The 21,929-nt window shown below is 37.5% G+C and overlaps 1 protein-coding gene across 1 annotated transcript; it reads right to left on the reverse strand.

Moving 5' to 3' along the window:
• Positions 1 to 3,886: 3,886 nt before the first annotated feature.
• On the reverse strand, positions 3,887 to 21,251 carry LOC105934115 (neuronal pentraxin-1-like). Its single transcript, XM_021322260.2, has 6 exons — positions 21,214 to 21,251; positions 12,481 to 13,729; positions 10,329 to 10,983; positions 8,410 to 8,660; positions 4,594 to 4,773; positions 3,887 to 4,498 (listed from the first exon to the last, which is right to left on the reverse strand). Exons 2-6 carry the CDS (start codon positions 13,234 to 13,236, stop codon positions 4,289 to 4,291), a joined length of 2,052 nt encoding a protein of 683 aa, XP_021177935.2. The 5' UTR covers positions 13,237 to 13,729; positions 21,214 to 21,251; the 3' UTR covers positions 3,887 to 4,288.
• Positions 21,252 to 21,929: the final 678 nt, after the last annotated feature.

Below are 21,929 nucleotides of genomic sequence, written 5' to 3' on the forward strand. Positions count from 1 at the left end.
AATTAAAAGGACAAAAAGGTCACAAAAAACAACAGGCACAACTTGTAGTCTGAAAAATTGTCAAAAATTGAGGAATATGGTTGTGTTTGGGATAAATGATTTCTTATGTTCTTTGTTGCTCTATATTGTCTTTTAGAGGAGAGCTCAACAAATTCCCCACATAGGGGGCGACCTAAGTCACTCAGAATTTGTTGGGCCTTTTGTTTTACATTTTGTTACGATTGCTTAAAGGCGACTTTGGAAAGCAGGGTTCCTGAATTTCAAAACTCTAAACACAATTAGCACAACCACGCACACAATATGCAGAACACCTCAGATCTTGTGCAAAATGAAACAGTCTCGTGAAAACTATACCCAGATTTATAAAAAAAACACATCATGTTACTGTATGTAACACACAAATTTCAAAAGATCTAATTCTGTTTAAACCAGTTACACACTGCTGTGTTTAACTTAAAACACTTTTACCAATTCTACCTCTCAGTGACTACATTAGTGTACGTGAAGTACACAGAGAAATTGATCACATTCAACATGGTGAATTCACCAAGCACAACACAAAATCACCGCTGCAGAATATTGAAAATATGATTTAGTTATCTTCACATAACCAAAATCAGTCAACTTAGTCAAACCCAACAAAACGTGTCCCAACACTGAGTCCACAAAATAGAGAAATACTGTACTACCAGTACAGGTTAAAGTACTCTACAGTAAAAGAAGAAATTTGAATAACATAAATTACAGTAAATGCTACACATCTCTTCACCTAGCTGGAACTGGCCAGAGAATTTCATCAACATCGAAGGAAATATCCTCATTGGGAAGACAACATGGGAAGAACCGTCTTGAATGATGGATCCATCCTTGTATTTGTATATTTGACAAATTTGGTCCTCTTCGTCTTCGACAACGTTCTCCTCCTGTTTCAGATCTTCATCTTCCTCGACCTCCTGCTCGTCCTCCACGGATTCTCCCTCTCGCCCTCACTCCTCTTCTTCGGATTTCTTCCTTTTAGGTTGAAAACAGGTGAACTCACCTGCTGCATTTTTGTTGTGCTGAAACCTGATTGTTGTGTCTGCAATGAAGCAACCATATGTTTGCAAACCTGAGGTGTGTGTTTAATTATGTCATTCTTTTGATTTTAGTGATGCAATCATAAAATAAACTGTATTTGCTCTGTGCCAATTATCTTGTTGGTCATACTGATGATTCTGGAGAGTCAGTTTTTATCTTTCACGCCCAAGTACCCATACCAAGTGCACATGTTAAAAGTTTGAATACTTTCAGTACGATTCTTATTAAAGAAAAGTGTTGAAAATCCTTTTGCTTACATTGTATGAATTTAATTTCCTGATTGTACAAACGTGTGCCTTTGTAGTTTTCCTTTTGTACACTTGCTTTTCAATAGTGTACCTTCAGTGGCGGTGATGTAAAGTTCCTGACACATGGACTGTAGAACAATAATGATCACACATTCTTTGTAAACCAAAGAAGGACCTATACCTGTTGACACAAACAATGATATAACCACATTATCTGTGCTGTTTTGGTCAGATTTTGAACATACCATCCGAGCTGAAATCAAGACTGATCAGATCAGACATTGATGGTCCAATCTACTGCAGTCCAATCATGGTGAGCCCGTGCAACTTGGAGCCTCAGTGAGTTGTTCTTATGTGATTGGGATGGGTCACAATGAAATTTTCTAAAGCTGCAGTTCTTCATTTTCAATATCTGAGACAGTGTTGTCCCAGTCTGACCATCCCCCTTTGACATTCCTTGACACAGTTGGTACTCACTGGTTGTGTATAAAAACTATAAAGTAGATTGGCAGTCTCAGACATACTCTGACCAGCCCATTTGGCACCATGTTCAAGGTCTTGCTAGTTGTGATGTTTAGTATTAACTTCAGCAAGTTGTCTTCGCCACATCTTGATGCCTGAAGACATTAAAAGTGTTGCCATGTAGCTGGCTGATCTGCTATATGTATATTAAACATTAAAATCTAGGTGACTGGAAAATATTCCTCCTGACCTTCTCCAGAAAAAGCTCTTCAAAGTAGACCGTTTTAAAAACACTCTAAGGTGGAACTTTGATTACTTTTTTGACCTTTTTTTCTATTTTGTGAAGGGAAAAAGGCAGCAAGGCACATCAAAGCCAACCTGACACTGTTACGGCACGTTCACAGCCAAAGCGAACAAGGGGAATTTTTTGCGTTGATCACCTTCCATTGGTGACTTGAGATTTCGCTTCTCTCTCGCAAACAGTTTGGGGGGAGGGGGCATCTTGTTTGCGTTCGGTGTCGAACGTAGCAGATTACTGAATTAATGTTTCTTCAGTAGCGGTGACACTTGCATACTCCAGTTGGCAATAAAACATAACTAACAAACTAATTGATGTGTTTAACACTTTAGAATGTCCCCATGTTGGGGACACTTATTTCTACTCCTTGCTTCTTTTAGTGCTGTGAAGCCAGCATGATGTCTGCAGGCTCACACCTGTCAGACTTTAATCTTTAAACACTCACATATTTTGATTTAGTGTGTAATTGTAACTGCGGCTGGTTACACTCTTCGTCTGTGTCTTCTCGTAGGATGTACAAAAATTATGCTATTTCAAGTTGTTTTATTGAAACTGGCATTTACATTTATAATCTTCCTCGTTCAAGTTTTACAAATCTGTATATATATATATATATTTTTTTTTTTGGCTTGAGGGAGGGAATGTTTGGAACAAACTATAAAACTTTGTATATTTGCAGACAAGCTCCGGAATCAAGAAAAACAAATGCTATCAAAATGCTGGAATATACAGGCAAAGGCGGAAGTAAGCACATCTTTTCTTAGTGGTTACAATGCTACAATTGTTCTACATATCAAGATAAAAGCTTGCAAGCAGCAATTCTCTGTAGTACATGTGTGTAGTCTAAGTGACAAAAACAGAGGAAATGTTTGAAAAAGTGCAACACACATTTGGCCCACTAATCATCACAGAACAAAAAAGGAAAATGATTTCAAAGTGCTTCATACTTTGGCATTATAAAGAAAACAATTGCAGATATTCATAGCTAAAGATTTAAAATATTGAAGTTATTATCCCTTTTTAACATAATTAGAGACAGTGCAGCACAACAAAACCTGACTTAGAGCCAAACTTAGATAGATTACAATAGTTTATTACCAAAGATGTGCTTCAAAAACAAAAAAAAGAGGTAAGTAGAAGTTAAGAAAGTGCTATGTTGTTGTTGTTTTTTTTAAAATGTGACAAATAACATCATAAATAATTTTAATCATTTGAAACAGGTCATCTGCTATCATTCACACATACAAAAAGGAGAGAAGAAAATATTTGCTTTAAATGTGAAAATGAAGGGATAAGCCGCTACCAAGGAATCAGCAGTACGCTTTCACTTCTTTAGCTCCTCTGAGCATGTGCAACTACAAACATGCCAATTTGCGTGTCTGCCTTCGCCACGTTGTTTGAGCCGGTTGGAAATAGGCAGGATCAGCTCAGGTGTTCACAGGTAAATCCCAACATAAGCCACCAGTTGATCAGGAGACACAGCGCTGACACGTTGTGGGCCGGTTTACCCGTTTTGATGCTGTTGGGCGGCTTGAAGCCGCAGCGTGTCACACCTGACATTGAATCATCTCACTGTTATGTGACAACCCTCTCACAGCGGTCAGCTTAGAAAAGCGCGTTCGGTGCTGCGCGGAAAGAATGCGTAGTGTGTCCCAACACATAAACCATGTATTACATTTTATTTCAAATCATAGACATTTTTTTTTCTAGAAGGATTCTGCATTATTTTCAATATGAAATACTAATATAATGTATAGACGTTAACATTATTATGTCATGGCAGGAACATGCCAGGTCTGACATGTAGCAAAAACACTTCCTGCAGCAATAAGAATCCTGCTGAGGAGCTGATGACGCCTTTTTCGTGTCCCTTTTACTTTCTTTTTCACCCTCTTTAGTGTTTGTGTTGATTGCAGCAAGCTCGCCAGCAGCATCCAACAACCCCTGTAGCTTCTCTGCTGAAAAGAAATCCAATTATGTGTGTTGAATCCATCAGAGCAGCCGCAGTCGTGACCATGCAGGCAGTAAATCCAGAGCTCGGCTCTCTTTCGAGCTTTCAAAGCCGTCCTGCTGAGAACATGGAAGCGAGGGCGTAGGTGGAGAAGGCAGCAAGATTATGTTTCTCCACTTTCCGTCCATTTTTGACACATGCATTTAATCGTATAATCCTTTGGTTTTTGCCCGGGGAGTTCAGCGTTCCTCTTTAGTGACAAGGCTCAAAAGGAAGCTCAGTCAGCCCTCCGTGGAGTTCCACTTGCTCCTCGGACCACGACATGATGTCGCCGACGAGGTGGCCGCCGCACGTCGCTTGGGTGTGAATCTCATTGGTGGTCAAAACTCTGGACCAGAACTGGAAATCTGCCAACTCTCCTAAAAACGACTGAGTGATGTCAAAGCGGCCTCCCATTGTGTCCTGTGGTGGGAGGGGGAGAAGGCACATGTTGAAATAAAACTCCACACTGGGGATACAGGCCAGCGTTTCAGTGGTAGTCAGAATGAACCTCTCACCTGTTCCTGACCCAAGATGAAAATCCCGCCTGGTTTTATGGGATTCCAGGCTGACAGGTTCTGCCCGGAACCTTTCTTCACGCCATCCTGGTAGGCCTCCCAAAGACCGTCACGCGTTGACCACGTCACGCACACGTGATGCCACTTTCCATCCGACAGCGTTATTGGTAATGTCACCGCCTAAAACGCCCAGAAGAGTAAAAATTACACAAAAACCTGTCATTTAACTCTTATTTATACGGCTATGTTTTGAAAATGCCCGGTGCACCTCCTGTCAGTGATTCTGACCTTTAGACCCAGTTTTAGAAAAAGAAACAGTGTAACTTTTTGAATGAAAAGAATCTAAGTATATGTCTTAGAATGAAAGAAAAATGAAAATATCTTTATTATTGAAGTGAATATCTTAAAAAAACACAAAATAATTAAAAAGATCAAATAGAGATCAAAAGGTACATTTGAAAAGCATCATTGTCCTTGTATGACACCAGTTGGACATTTCTTTGCCACCAGACATGAGTCAGTTATAGCTATTAAGTTATGACACAGTTTTTTGCACTGGTTTCAAAGCTGCTAAAATTTAACTTTTTAAAATCTTTGGTTAAATTTGGTCATTGGGAAATATTTTCTGTTCTACAGAGCACGGACAACCCCAGGGCACCACATATCTCTTTCAGCAGAAACAGAGCAGATGCAGCTATTTTGTTTTGAATGAAAGCAAAGAGTTCACTTTTTTTACAATTTTGTTTCAAATGTTTGCATAAAAACCATGACACAGTAATACAGAGAGAGTTTTTTCCCTAGCAAGATGTAGCATATGTTGCTGTGCCAGGCAAATACGCTGGATGAAAAAGGGTGGCACAATTTGCGCTTGTAGATTAAAATAAGTGTTAAGGTCTTATAAATATATCTGGTCATGGAATCTATAGTCACAATGTCAAAACTATGGGAGCGGAGCATCACTCTTCTCATGTTAACATTGTTTTATTAGTCCAGTTAGCAAGCCATGACCAGCATCTGTTATGCAGCCAAGAACAGCCTGGCTACTCAAGTAGTTACCCTGAAATATCACTCTGCTAATGTTGGCTTGTCATACTCGCTAGGTTATGCTAAAAAGAGCAGAATGAAAAAAAAAAAGTTAATATTGTAAACAATAAACTGTCAGAACATTAGTTAAAAAGGTGATACCACAGTATTCTTGCTTAAGTTTACTGTGGAAATCTCATACCAGCTCGTGTCAATGTCCTACTGTCCGAGGTTAGATCAGATTTCAATTGCCTTTGGCTGAAAATACAAATAACTTAAGTGGAGCGTCAGGCAATGAACATCATTATTGTGGTCTACTTTTACACTTTTAATCCTCCTTATCAAAACATCTTTAATTTTTTCATTTTCAGAGGGTTTCTTTCAAACTTATGCATGTTTAAAGACCCAAGGATTTTTTACATGTTACAGGTACAGAAGAGCATTTTTTGGATGTCCTTGTGGATTAATTCTTCATTCCTTGTTTTATTTTTTTCACAGAAATGTTCTTCTCATGGTTCTAACATATATTTATTTCTAATCTTCTTTTTAAGTACCATCTCCCGCATAAAGCCTTAGAATACCTTCCAAGCAATAATTTAGCTACCTCTTATGTTAAGATCTAAAAGAACATCCCTACTCGACAGTTTGTTGTTTTTCAAACCCTGCCCGCTGAATTCATGGCTTTAAGTGGATCATTCATTACTTTGATTAAGGCCCTGCATGTGACTCACGGTCAACAAACATGATAGTTGTCTCTTCCTGGGTCGCTCCTATAGACAATTGGGTCAGTCAGTCCAAGACTATAACAGGATTAATTGCTTTGCTGATTTGTCTGTTGGGATCACTTCACCCAGTACTGGGGCAAGGAAGGGACACAGTCAACCATCTGCTTTCCATTCAAAGGGGGAAACGGGTTTGCGCTTTTCAGAGAAAAAAAGATTAGGGGATTAGTAGTATAACTGGATCTTGATGGATCATTGATTTGTATGTAGGTTAGTGTCAGTTAAACCATAGATTTCCACTACTCCTTACCGAGAGAAACAACAGAAATATGGTGAAGCGTTCCGTCTTTAGTTGTGCCAAATGAAAGAAAGTATGCAACACACTGTGCTTCCAAAACCCTTCCTCCACGATAAGTCCTGAACAGTCTTTGTATATTTTATTTTAAAAAGCAGCTTCAAGAATACTTAGATGTTGTTTATGTTTAGAACAACATTGAAGCATTCTTTGAGGAACAGCAAAAATCTAGATGGATCAGCACCTAATGTCCATTTTTAGCCGGTATTTTGGGCGTTATTTTAAATCTAACTGGGTGGTTTAGCCAGCAGTGACAAGACAATTGTATAGTTTGTGTGGTCAGCCAAAGGAGTTTGCTCGGTAAATTAAAGTACATGTACTAATATTTGCACGAGGGAGAGAAATAATGAACTCTGCCTGGGTGGGTATGCCGCTGCAAAAGAGATGTGTAATCCCATTAGTAAGGATCAGACACGTACTGCGGCAAAAAAAGGTAGGGCTACAGATTAGGGCGGCTGAGGCTGCTAAAAAAATGTTAGATTAATGACAAAAGCCCTGTACGTTATTCAGACAAGGTATTCAAATTGTAATGCTAAAATTTGTGGGTTGTTCTGAATGAATCCAAGGTATCGATTTGGGGTCTCAATCAAGGCCCTTCAACAATAACCACCATCTGACTGTGATTTAGTGTCGGATGCACCCCCAGCGGGTGGTCTGACTACAATATGCAAGGCCTTTCTAAATGTAAATGCTTGCAAAACTGTCTCAGGGGCTTGGGTGATCCAACAAATCTGGGTTTGTTTAAAAAAATTAAATGTTTGTCAAGCTTTAAAATGACGACTGATGAAAAAGGCAAGATGTCAGTATGTGTCAGTATTGTAACTGTATGTGTTGAGTGGCTGATCTGTCTGTTTGAAACAAATGTTTCCGGCGATCTGTTGTCAGAACATTCTAGCATTTTGCATGTTGAGGCTAACCTGAAGAAACTCCAACTGGGACAAAACATGTTTGATTGTTTGTTTGTGTGGCATTGTATGGCACTTATTGGTGAGTGCCATACAATGTCAGTTTTCACTGTTTATGAATGCCAATGAGTTTAATGAGGTGGATTTGGTCTCAGTTCAGGCAAATTGGCCTTTTTTATTTCTCTGATTGTTATTAGTGGCACAATGTCCTGAACAGGAGGATTATGTGCCATTTGTTGTCCAAGGAATGCAGTGGGGTGCCCATTAATTTGTTTTAAATTGTATTTAGATTATTAGCATAGTCTCTAATTTATCCAAATTCACTCCAATCCATTACAGTGACATATGGACCTATCATCTTGTCAGCACTTTGAATCGTCTTGTTAAAGAAAAGTGCTAAATATATAAACTTTCCTTGCCTTGCCTATAAAATGGCAAGGCAACAGTTTAGCTGGAAATCCAAACATATGTGGGTTTATCAATTTATTAGATACAAAGACCAGTAATGTATCATCTACTACAGCACCATGGACTGATGCAAGAATACTTCCAAATAAAACCTGCCATCAAATAAAATATGCTTTATAGGACATGTAGAAGATTAATGTTTTTGATTTAGATGGTAAAATATAGTTGAATCAGTTTTAAGTCATGCTTAAATGATGTTAGTGACTTTGAGGTGCAGGTAAGCTAAGTAGTACGGAAAATCATCCAGAATAGATGCTTAAACCTCAAAGTTTTGGTGTATCAGTTTCAACCAAATCTGACAATAGCCATTTCTGTACATTCCACCATAATATATTGCTTTCACCTTGTCGTTGATGAGCAGCTCCATGGGGTTACTGCCCCATTCCATTATCACCAGCTCATTAGCTTGGCCAGGAACGGCGTAGGAAATGGGCGTTCCGAGGCCGGGACCTTCCCCTGGCTTCAGCCACACACAGATGGTCAGGGCAAAGATCTCGTTGACCACTGACCGCTTCATCCTGGCATACATGTAGTTGGTCCTCATGGGAAACTCAAGCAGGAAAGCGGTTGGACTCTTAAGCTTATTGTGGTTTCCTAGTAAGATTAAGAGAAAAGGTTGGATTCATTCCAGTATAACTAAAGATCCAGCCAAAATATACGCTTTTATTGAGAAAAAAAAGTCTTTTGGCCATTAGCAGGATGGAGATTTGCAGTGAAACTGTCTTCTTTTCAAGCCAGTATTTTAAGTTCAGCTTTGACTGTTGCTGTCACTTGTTAACTCCAAAAGTACAACTATTGACAATGTCCATATATTGTACCATCGCTTGAGTAGAAAAATTTTCCTCCTGGTGGTTACATACTGACATAGTTGGCACAAAGAGTCCTGTGGCAGACCGGTGCATTTTGAATCAGACAAAGTCAGGCATTAAATAACCAACACTGGGAGGATATGACATGTAGACAGGGTGAGATGATTAGCTCCCTAATCAATTCATGAAATGCATACAATTTTGGAAACACAATGAAAGCAATATTTCAAATCGTACGTTTAAAAACTTCAAGTAACCATTTTTTTCCAAGTATTTAATCATTTGTTAAAAAAAATTATCAGACAAACAATATACAATATTTTAACCAAAGTCATCACTAGTGGTAGTTTAGAAAATTAACACAAATAAATTCAGGCATAAAATAACTGCATAAAACAACATGAAAAGCTGGAGACAAAAGAAGGTATTGAGGCTAAAATGGTACAATTTTGAGGAGAGAATTTAAGGCTCTAAACCAACATTGTCTGACTTTCTCCTGTTGACCTACGTTACTGTTTAAAATTGCCTTTGACTGTTCTAGTTAAACTGTTTTAATGTTCTTTTTTGTTTCTAAATTCTATCCCTACTTGCTTTTATTCTATTTTATTTTCCTATATCTTAATCATGTAAAGCACTTTGCATTGTCTCTGTACTGAATTGTGCTATATAAATAAATTTGCCTTGCCTTGCCTTGCCTTGCCTTACTATGTGGGCACTACAGCCAACAGTAAAAGCTGGTGCTTCCTCGTTTGTTCAAAGTTGCAGCACTCTTGCGTTTTCAGACAATGGGGGTCTTTTATGATTTTTTTTATTGCCACGACTGTTCAGGTGAGCTGCTACAATGGAGCAGCTGATCTAAACAACGGCGTTGAGCAAATTTGTTTGCCAATGTGGGAAGGTGAAAACAACTAATTTCATATCGACTTTTATTCTTATAATTTTCAAAACTAATTATACTGAAATATTTTTTTTAATAACCATACATAGAATTGGGGAAACCCTAGAGGTACATGTAAAGGGACTGGTGAATGCTAATTCACAAAATATTTAGGATGGGAGACATGTTAGACGTTAGAGGATGCTGCTCATTTCATATTTCATATTTTTAATGTTTCCACAGTTCCACAGAGTCCACTATACGATGTCTATCAGCACAAAGTCAATTATTGTCATTTCTCATTTCATTAGGAGATCTAATCCGTCATATTTTATCAGTGGCTAGCAGCTCAAAAAGAGATCAAAACTATAATTGATTTAAACATGGTGTATGTAAAACCTTTGTAAAATATGGAATTAGATGTAAACTGCATGACATCAGTATTTTTGTTAAAACAGTATGTCTATAATGATACCCAACTACCGATAGCAATGAACTGATATGCTCTGGTTATTACATATATTTAACACATGAGTGTTCACATGAGTGTTCACATGAGTGTTGACGTGAGTTTACCATGGTCGTTATTGTGATGGAGGTGGCTGAGAACTGTTTCCAGCTTGCTATGTCCGGACCCCCGCAGACTGGTTTCCTTGCTAGTGTACGGAAGGCGCCTTGGAGGATGCTCCCCCTCATGATGGTGCTCATGGTCTTCGGTCCCACGGTGACCGCCATGCTGATCACCATGGTGATCATCATGATGTCCTGGTCCGTGGACGTAATCATGGTGTTCGTCATAATGACCGGTTCCGTGATGGTCACCGTGGTGGTCGTTATGATGGTCATCGTGGTGGCTGCTGTGATGGTCTTCGTGATGGCCATAGTGACGACTGGGATGCCTGTTGTAGTGTGGGTCATAATGGCGGCTGTGGTAGTTGCTGGGATGGTTGTGTCCATGGCTACCGGGGTGCCTGCTGTGATGGTCTTCATGGTGAGCAGGGCCATGTTGGGTGTCGTGATGGTCGTCGGGATGGCCGGCGTGATGATGAGGATGATGGTCGTCATGGTGGCTGCTGCTAGGGTTATCATCATGTGAGTCGTCATGGTGATCAGCATGGTGGTCCTTGTGGTGATCTCTGTAGTAACTGTGTAGCTGTTCTTCCAGAGCATTGATCTTTCGCTGGAGGAGTTCTCTCAGCGAGCTTGAGTAGGAACTAGAGGAGTTTCTTGCCTGGAGATAAAAAAATATATATATATATATATATACGTATGTCATAAACAGTTTAAGCAGCCTCCATACCAGAGTGCAGTATTAATCTATTAGATTTTCTTCCCTACTGTAAGTCATATTCTAATGGAGTAAGAATGAAAAATAAAGTTCAGCAACATATTTTCAAATTGTTGCAACCCCTCTTTTCATTTGCCTCCATTCCCTCTCCCCCTTGCTTGTTCTCATCTTCCTCACCGGCAAATCCGGCTTTGTTTCCTGCTAACACACGCCACAATTAGTAGCCTTATCAAGAGGGATGAAGCTAATTGGAGGTGAGGCTGGCTAGCGCCCTTCGGTGCATGACCAGGGGCCCGTGGTGTAGACATCTCGTTAGAGGAGGGAGTGACACGGGGTAAATCCTGGCACTGATTATGTTTTGACTAGCACCTTCAAGGGAGATCGATCGAGATCTCCAACAGCACATTCTCTGAGTGCTGTCTGAGACCACATGCGCACTGAAAAAAAAGGCGTTAACAGGCTAGTGTACCAATACAATTATATGGATGTGTTTTATGAATAACTAAGACACAGTTAGAATTAAAAAAGACTCATACAACAGTTTGCTGTAAATTCACTACATTGTTACTCATAAACACCAGCAGATTGTAACAATTTGCTCTTAATTTTATATCATATTGCAAATATTTTCTCCTCAGTTACAAACACAATGAATGCAGAAGTGATAGAGACATTTTTTTTGCTTATTATTATCATTTAAATCTAAACTCTACTGTCTTTTCCCTTTTTTGAACCATAACTACCACCACCTTCTTTCAGCCCTCCTTCGTTCTGCAAACAGCTGAATACAAACAGTTGTGATTTTGGAGAATAAGGAGTAATTTGCTTTGCCTGGGAGCAGATTTGTGCCAATTTTCTGAATTAAGAGCGCAAGTAAATTCAGATTTACAAAAACAAACTGTCTATTTCTTCTTCCTTTCTTTTGATAGGAATGCCAGTAGCAGGAGCCACCCTGATGAGACTTTAGTTGTTTTACACTTAAAGTGTGTAGTCCTTCAACAGCAAACTGTAAAAGGTGAAAACAACCATGCATGTGCATGCAGGATTGCCCTCTGTGCTGGATTGGTGACCTGTTCAGAGTGTACCCTGGATCTGTTCCCATGATTGCTGCAGACAGGCAGCAATTATGAGTGGAACTAAACAGTGTGCACTTAACCCACTGTCATTATTGGGTTGATGCTATCTTACAAAACAACTGAATTTCACTGTCTTATCAAGGCCTTGATAACTTCTTTTGTAATTTCCCTTCATTTGACATACATATGGAAACGTTAAGCACTTAATATGGCAAGGTAAATACAAATATCTGAAAACAAATTTTTTGTTTCAGAGTTTTCAAAACCATTGTTTTGAAGACGATTTTTATATTACCTAACAGTTTAGCATTAGGATCTATGTCAACATACTCAAGGAATCTAAGTTATTATCTTTTTTACTCACCTGCAAATTTTCCAGTCTCTCCTTCAATGTCTGTAGTGTCTTTCCAGTCTGTTCTGGGGAAAATGAGCTGTGTTTGCTGTATGATGAGCCCTTCCTGGGGTGGAGGTCCGACCTGTGGCTCCCATGGGAGGAGTGATGATCAGTGCCATGATGTGCTGAGGGCCCGTGGTGCAATGATGATGGCCCATGATGGCCATGATGTCCATTGTGCACATCATGGTGGCTATTATGGTTGTCGAGATGGCTGCTATGGTGGGTGTCATGATGACTGTCATGGTGATCATGGTGGCTTTCGTGATGACCGGTGCTGTGGTGACCGCCAAAGCCTTCACACAAGGTGAGTTTGGCAGTCAGCTCTCTAATGGTCTCCCGCTGGTCCAGGATTGTTTCCTTTTGCCTTACAAGGCTCTCACGAAGGTGCAAAATGGTGGCTTTTGCCTCATCTGACATCATGCCTCGGTGGCTGCCGCCACTGTGGTCACTCCCGTGACTGCTACTGCTCGGTCCATGGGGCACAGAGGGTGGTGAATAACAGCTGGGGTCTGCCTCTGGCGGAACAGGAGTACAGACAAATTTGGGACTGATTCCATAGTCATATTCGATGGTGCCCACAGCAGCAGCACACGACAGAAAGTAATAAAATATCAGAGAGTGTAGGGGAACAAGAGGGAGGATAAAACCTAGAGCTGGTCCAAGCCTCTGCTCACATCTTTCAGGTGAAAGCATGAGGCTCAGATGGCTGTTGTCTCTGGCCATGTTTTGATAGAATGATAGTTGTTCCTTGATAAATGACGCTTTCCCCAATAATTAGCTTGACTTTGAAGAACACCATGAATGGAGGTCATTTGTGTTGGATGTCAGTGTTTGGGGGAATATCATTTCAACAAATTAACTTCAAACATGATCTCCTGGAGGACAGGATGAATATGATAAGTAACACAGACTCCAAGAGAACAAGAAAGTATTCCAGAGATGAAAAACGGTCCCTGTCAAACTGTTTATTGTTTTGTTATCAAGCTGGGTTATGTGAATCAGACAAAGTTTCTTGGCTTCATATTCAAGTTAAAAGGCTGTGAGAGCTTGGCTGATGTATCACGACAGGTCTTTCCACCCAGTTGAGGATGGGGCGCTGGGGCAGTGCCAAACAAGCGATCAGTGTTGGCTCCAAGGACTTCCTGGGCTTGACAGCTAGGTGTAATCCATTTATCTTCAGCTTCTAAACATCCGTCAGATGCTGGAGAAACATTTCCTGTTGCACAGAAAAAGAAAATAGTTTAAAGACAATTAAGTAATGATTTGTAGAACCATGCGATGACCTTATTACTAACAGATATCAAGGAAACTATATATATAAAGAGGACATCTGCACAATGACACAATTAAAAGTCAAAAAGTATAGGTGTATTAAGAAAATATTGTTTATAAATTGATTTCAGACACATCCTCAGATATGCAGAACTACAAAAATGAATAAAGCTTGTGAGCAATCTTGAGTTATTATATATGTCTCTTAATCCATCAGTGTATCTTATGTGATGACAACTGAAATTAAAAAAAGCTGTTGTTAATGGTGGTCTTCAGTGCATGTATACGCTCTTTTAAACATGGCCACACTAGTATCAAAGCTCCTTCTCCCCTTAAAGGGGACACATCGTGCAAAATCCACTATTTGAGCCCTTAAATACATTTTGTTGTATACTTGGTGTCTGTAGGAGTGCATACAAGTTAAATGTAGTCTCTCCAAGTAATGTGTGGATAACATTATTTCCTGTTTGGACCATGTTTTTCAATCAGTTCAGTTTTCTCTATTGCCTATTACGTTTTTTGAACAACAGCGTCATACTTTTTGAAAAAAAGATCATGGACTTCCATCTCAGCAAGCTCATAGATGTATAAACTCAAGGATGCCAAAGATACAAATTAATAAGTCAAAATGTTTGGTTGTTGGGTGTGTTAACTCACACAATTCATTACACCATCCCAGCATACTACAAACATGGCCAAACAAGGTTGGTGTGTGTGTGTGTGTGTGTGTGTGGGGGGGGGGGGGTTGATGAAGTGCCTCATTTGCATTTAAAGAGACCGCAACAAAACGAGTTGCTCTCAGATGAAGCTGTAAACTTGGGCAAAGGAGGAGCAACAATAACGAAGAATTTTGAACAAAGCGTTCAGATCCACTTCATATAGATCACAACTGAATGATTTAAGTATGGAAAGTAAAGATTTCAAAAGTGTCACCTTCAAGGGTAAGGTTCTCCCCGTCTAAAAGCACAATGTATTTTTATTGCTGTTTTGAATGTCCAAACCTACAACTATTTCAATCAATACAAGCATAATTTTGTATATTACTGTTCCATGTTAAGTTTTATAGTGGGAATCTGTGCTAATATCCATTACAGTTTGAACTCTATCCAAATATTAATGTCTGTAATAAATTGGCACAGCTTTGAAAAAAACGTGTTTGTGGAAGCAACAAAGTCCAAAACTGAAACCAACCAATTCTTAAAGTCCTATCTGAATATGTATGTCTAATTTAAGAAGAAAATACATTTAATATTTTAATACCATAGCACAATTACAATTATTGTAGAAAATACAAGTTGAGTAAAACTGAGCATTTCAATTGTAAAATAGTATAAGGATCCTAGCTGGGTTTGCCAGAGAGCATAACTTAAAGCCAAGAAGAAAGGTTTCAGAACACTTAAGCTGTTGTTCCTTCTAAGCTCCTTATCCTTATAGCCTATCACCAGTTTAAACACCCACTGAGACCATGAACATTTGAGTCTGATGTAATGCCCTTTATTTGACTTTGGGAAAAAAAAGCTTTTGAAATACAACCAAACAACATTAAGCCATTACTTTTACTACTGTGTTAATTTATGTTTGATCAGATATTTGTTTGACATTTCTATAGAAGTATTTAAAGGTGCATAGTCATGTTATTATTATTTTTTTTAAGAATTTACACATCACTAGCTCACTCTGGTTGCATACACAGTTTTTATGAAAGATTATCACGTCCTGCTGGCATATTAGTTGTTATTTTGATGTTTTATGCTTTGTTTTTGCTCAATTTGTTAGTAAATAAAGCTCTTAAAGTAGCTGTTAGATCAGTGTATTCAATTAATAATGGTTGGTGAGAGCCATTTCAGAGGGTCAGGCTCGGTCCAGCATTATTTAATTTTGATCTATTAATTAAGCAAACTGGCATTATAGTAGTTCTGCGATACTGTCGCTAGATGGCGCCATGTCTGTTTATATCTGCTAATTGCTCCAGGTGCGGGGGCTATTTTTATCCACAAAAAGGACCATCAAAACATTATCAGGATGGAGGCTTGGTGTATGTAACTTTTTCAAGTGGTTTTTGGTCTTTTTAAAAGCATTTAACATGGCTATATACATGTCATTAAGTATATACATAAAAATATACTTATTAAGTAAATGCTTAAAGTAAATGCTTAAAAACATCCAATATTGTAGTTGGTTACAATGGATACTTGGAATGCAAGCTGGTGGAGGGACATTGCTATTCAAGGGGTCACATGGATTGCTTTAGGAATTTCTGCTGCGTTTGTTTTACTGCATATAAACTTAGAAATAAATACCATCTTACTTGTTATTTGTGTCCTTCACCTTGTTCCTAACGTGGTAAAAGCATGGTTTTCCTTATTTCTTTTCTTTAGAAAGTACATTGGTTACCTTTGAGTGAGCAATACGAAGATCCAACAACAAGATGAGGGACTTAACCTGACAACAACCTCTGCTGTCTGATACTTAAAGACAACATTAGTGGAGCTTTACAGACATGATACTTCTCAACGACACGTGGCAAAACATGCATGTCCAACAGGCAAAGATCTGTTTCTTTGTTTTTACAAGAATACTGTTAATACCTAGTTACATTCAAGAGAAAACAAACTTAAACGTAATTTGATTAACTCTTATTGTAGGATTCGATGAAGCAAATATTCACTTAAAGAGCAAAGCTGTGAAATGATCCTGGATAGAATATCAGTGTAATGTATTATAATTGTGCTCTCTGTGTCCCTTGGGTTAATCTAAACTTTGATTTCTTGCTTTAAAAGCTTGCCAAAATACTATGAGGTGAAAAATAGGTAAATTTAGGCAAAAAGATTTACATTTTATGCAAATAATTACTGCATCTGCAGGCAATGAACAAGAAGACATAACTGGTAATATGACAAATTATAATTATGTTATGTGTACTGATACTGCATCCAAAAAAATTCAAAAACAATGAAAAAATCAATATCCCTAGTAGAAAACGCTGTTACTACGAGTCATTAACTGCAAAGTCAGTGGCTCGATGCAATCTGTTAAGTTGGTTAAAAAACATTTTAACCAATCTGTCTGTATATTTTAAAATTGACTTTGACATGGTGTGCCTACATAAACAACATTTTATTCAATTAAATTGAATTCTATAAATCTCAGTTTTTCGATGTCTGGTGATCTTTCAATGGTGCACAAAGTGCCTAACACGCTTCTATTTCTCTTGAGTTTTCACATAGGATTTTTACATAATTTTGGTGTTTAAAACAGTCTTTAGTCTCCTGGAAGTATGATCTCATAAAAATATGACAATGTGTAAAACGTGCCTAAAAATTACGATTAGGCAGCCTTAATAATTTGTTGAATTTTCCATAAAATGTTGGGCAATTTACTGTACATTTCAAGAAAGGTTTTTGCACAGTTTTAGGAAATAATGTTTTGAAGATGTCTTTTTGTGTGCCTTTTTAGCTATTCAAGACAGTTCTGGACTACTATATTAGTTCATGAGTGTACTTGTACACAGGGTCCTGCCCTGTCTCTGGCTTAAAGACATCCTGCTTCCTCCTCATCCTGCTGTGCAGACTTTGACCTTGTGCTTTGCACGATTTAGATCTCCATTAGGTGCTTTGGCTGCATGCTTAACTTTACAGGAACATGAGGCATAACTTTACTGGCAACAGCCAGATGGGTGCTGTTCAAATTTGAATAGAACCAATCTGTCTACAATTTGTCTTTAATTACACATTTCCATTTCCAAAATGAGCAATTGATGTAAATATATATTTTTTAACATTCATGATCGTTAGATTATAAAATATAAAAACAACACTTAAGAAATTCCTTGTGGTGATATTCTGGGGCACTGTTCAAATATATGATGTTAGACTTTGATGTGTCTTTTCTACGTATAAATGATGCTATATATATATATATATATATATATATATATATATATATATATATATATATATATATAGCATCATTTATATATATATATAGCATCATTTATACGTAGAAAAGACACATCAAAGTCTAACATCATATCTTTGTATATATCTTTGTATTTGTATGTAACAGTATATATATATATATATATATATATTTATATATATATATATATATATATATATATATATATATATATATATATATATATATAAAATTAACTACATTAAACATTATTGACATATCTTAAATTTAATTGTGAACTGATGCTGAAATATCTTCTCATGTTTTTATTTGTCCTGGTAATAGTGCAATAATAATGTTTATAATGTATATGTATTGTATAATTATAATGGTATAAGTACATTTGTAAAACAAATAAAGTTAGAATCTCTTTTTTTTTTAAATAAAAAAAACTCCTTCAGTTTTACTTAACACCAAATGTCGATGAATTCAAAGGCCTCTATAACCCTCAATAACCTAAAAAACTGTCACTTTAGAACAGCTGAGAGGAGAGATGCTTTATTTGCAATGACCAAGTTTTGAAGCGTCCACAGCATGGCATGGTAATCTGAACAGAAGCCTATTTTATATGAACAAAACAAACGTGTCCTTTAAACTATTCTTATTTGTAACTTGTGTCCCAAATGTATGATCACTATTTTCAGGGGATTTTCTGTGACTATATGCCATGTAAAGTCTTTCAATGAGAAGTAGATATTTAGATAAGCTCTCACAGAAGCTGAATATGGTATTAATTTTCAAAACAATATTTGTGCCATACTGAAGAGATTAAAGGACAAGAGGTCACCAATTTTTGCACGTTATCAATCTGGGACTGTTTCTAATTTATTTGTTTCGGCTGAACTTTCCAAGCTGATAGGGCCAACACCTAGTGCCCACCTACCAAAGGTTGGGTTTTAGCCAATTATGGTATCAAATGATAAGAAGCATCCGTCATGAGAAACCACAAATTATGCTAGTCAATTTACTTCTTGCTGTTCTTCTTGGATTCTTCCAAAATAGATGTGATAGCCGCAGCTACACATGCGTCCTCCTGCGCTGTCATGTTTTGGTTGGTTCGGCTGTGGGCTCAACAGCTCTTGCTTTCATCACAGCTGGTCTGTCCCGCCCTAAACCACAATGCTGCACCGTGATTGGTCCGAACCATTTTTTGGTTTGGTCACAAACTGTTGAAGCGGAAGCGGTAGAAGACAGATTGTCGTGTCTTTGTGAACGCACAAATATCGCAAGAATTCAGCTCTCAGGCAATGTTACAATAAACAGGTTTGTAATAGGTATTCTCTTGAGTTCAAAAAAAAAAAAATCAATTTCCATTTTTCCCACTTTATAGTTTTACAATTTTTTAATCACATTTAACGTTATGTCAAGTTGTGAAACATTTTCAGGTTTATTTATTTTTTTTAATTTGTGAACAAACTTACATGTGAAAAAACTGTAAACAGTGATGAGGTGAAATAATGATTCTTTATCGTTTACCCTACTGATTTGGTGCAAGCAGGCCTCTCATGTTAGTCAGCAGGTGGACTTCACACCTGAAAAGGGACTGGATCATCCTCACAATTACTTTGGCTTCTTTAAACTGTCTCCAGATAGGGAAGTGGAGTCAAACTAAGTCTCCGGGCAACACGTGGCTTCAAGAGAGGCTCCAACCCAAGGACTCAGTGGGATACACATTAGATAAATACATCCTATAAACAAAGTTGGTATGCCATGGTTTTAATATTTAATATAAGTAATAAAAAAATAAGGAAATGCATCACTGATAAGTTTCTTTTACAGTAATGTTATGCCAACTTGCCATTAGGCTTGCCTACTCAGTGTTGTGACTTATCTTTAGAGCTTATCTGACTGAAATGGGCAAAAGTAGCAACTATGAATTCCTAAACCTTTGGAGCAACTCCACAAAACTGTGAAGTGACTCAATTTAGTGCCACAATTGAAATACCTGAAATGAAAACCTAATTATTCATTTGTTTATGTATATTGATATCTCCATGTATTTAAATAGAGTGATAAGAAAGGAAAAAAAAAAACAATTCTAGCAGAACATAAACACCATCTAAGCTTTTTGTTTGAGCCGCACATTTTGGGGTTATCGCACTGCCTTTCTCCGTTCTCAAGGCACAGGACAAACAGTTCCTTCACACTACAGGCAATTTAACCATCAAACAGTTCTATAGGCTCTTAGGTAAGATAAGAAATACGTTTATTGTTCCACAAGGGGGAAATTCAGGAGTGACGGTGTCAAAAACACACAGGCAGTTACACACTAGATTAGTAATATAAATAGCAAGCAATTTTAAAGTTAAGTTCTAGAGCAAAAGAGAATGAATGGCTCAGAAAGGCAAAAATAAATATTGTTATTGGTAATATGGCATATTCAGATAAAAAGGCTATATTCTACTAAAATAGGGGAAAAGACTGCAGCCAATTAGCATAACAATGTGAGAAAAACTATGCAATATGCATGATTGTACAAGCAAACACCTCAGAGTTGCTAACGTGTTCGCAAATGGAAATTAGCATCTGAGCGACAGTGTAAATGATTTATGATGCGATCAAGAACGTTGCTGGAAATTAAACGGTTGGCTGTTTACATCATTATTTATGTTTGTGTATGTATGTTTTTTATGTAAATGTATGCTGACAATGTTGCAAGTTAATTTCCCTATGGGGATAAAAAAAAGCCATCATCTTCAACATCATCATCATCATCATCATCATGGATACCGTGGGAATAGCAAATGCAGTAAAATCTTGAGTGTGTTAACGCTGCACACTTCCAGTTATGTTCAAAGTATGTTTAATTATACATCTTATCCAGTTTTTTTTTTAAGTCAGGTACAACTTTGCAGTACCTGACCTCTAACCCATTAAAACCGCTACAGGCGGATAGATAATGGAACCCTTCCAAGAAAATCATGAAATAAAATAGCATACAGAAAAATAGTTTATTATCCATTTCTTAGAATTTGTTAGCATATTATCAGGCCTTGAACATTTTTGATATGATAAGATACTAACAAATGAAACCTAATCTTTAAAATTAGAAGGAGCAATGATATGTTACCAAATCACTAAATATGATGTCTCATTGGAAACAAAGCTGGGATTGTCAGTGCTGCAGAGTGCAATACAATATTATTATGAAATTGGGTTCCAAGTTTAGCTACCTGAACTAGAACTCTTTGTAAATCTTCACATCCCAAGAAAACTTTGAAAATGACTTGTTCTGGGAACTTCAAATGATCTTAAAATGTAGAAATGATCTCAGACTGCAGCAGCATCATTTTCACAAATATTTTCACAAATAACACAAATAACACTGAATTAATTTGCTCCTTTTTCTCCAAGTCATAATTTAGGTTCTTTTACAAGACAACGTTTCACTAGGGGTAATTTCACTCAGTCAGTTTGTTGCGTAATACAAAAACAAACTTCTTAAGAAAAGAAACACAAAAGTTTTCTTACTTGCCTGTAAATTTGAAGTCCCTGAGCTGGTTAGTCCATTCAGAGCACTGATCAGCTTGGGGAGGATTGGCTTTAGGTGGATAATTTTAACTCTCTCTCTCTTCCTCTCCCTCTCTCCCTCTCTGATTGATACAGAGGAGCATGAGGTCATAGCACTCTTTTATGAGAAGACGACTCATGCTGTGCAATGAAGAAGACCTTTGGATGGATCAAATTATCTTTCACTATCTAAAAAAAAAACATTACAATCATTGTGTCTATGCATTTCCTTTTGATTTGCTTTTTAGGAATTTAATATAATATAATATATTAAAGTTTATTCTATCTATAGGGCAATTTGCTAAGTAGTCATCAAAGCTCATTTGGGTTTATCTTGTTCCAGTTGTTCTCAGTTAGTATTGGACAACTTTGGTGAGCTTTGCTTTCTGGTTTATGTTGTATCTGATTCCCGTTTACTGCATTGCACCACACCTGTGCTAGCTGTCCATCCTTTTAGTTAATTACTTTTACGCCTTGGTTTGTTTATATGAATTTCATCAGAAAGAATTATTTCACAACAAAAGCATTTTGAGTTGTGATTGTAAGACTATATAGTTTACCAAAGGATAAAATAGAATAGTAATACCCTTTTTGGCTCACAATGGGGAGATTTGAGCATGAGAGTGACAAAAACACGTATACAGAAGACACCAAACTTACACACTAGATCAATAATA

This window comes from Fundulus heteroclitus, chromosome 13, assembly GCF_011125445.2.
Source record: "Fundulus heteroclitus isolate FHET01 chromosome 13, MU-UCD_Fhet_4.1, whole genome shotgun sequence".
Taxonomy (NCBI): Eukaryota; Metazoa; Chordata; class Actinopteri; order Cyprinodontiformes; family Fundulidae; genus Fundulus; species Fundulus heteroclitus.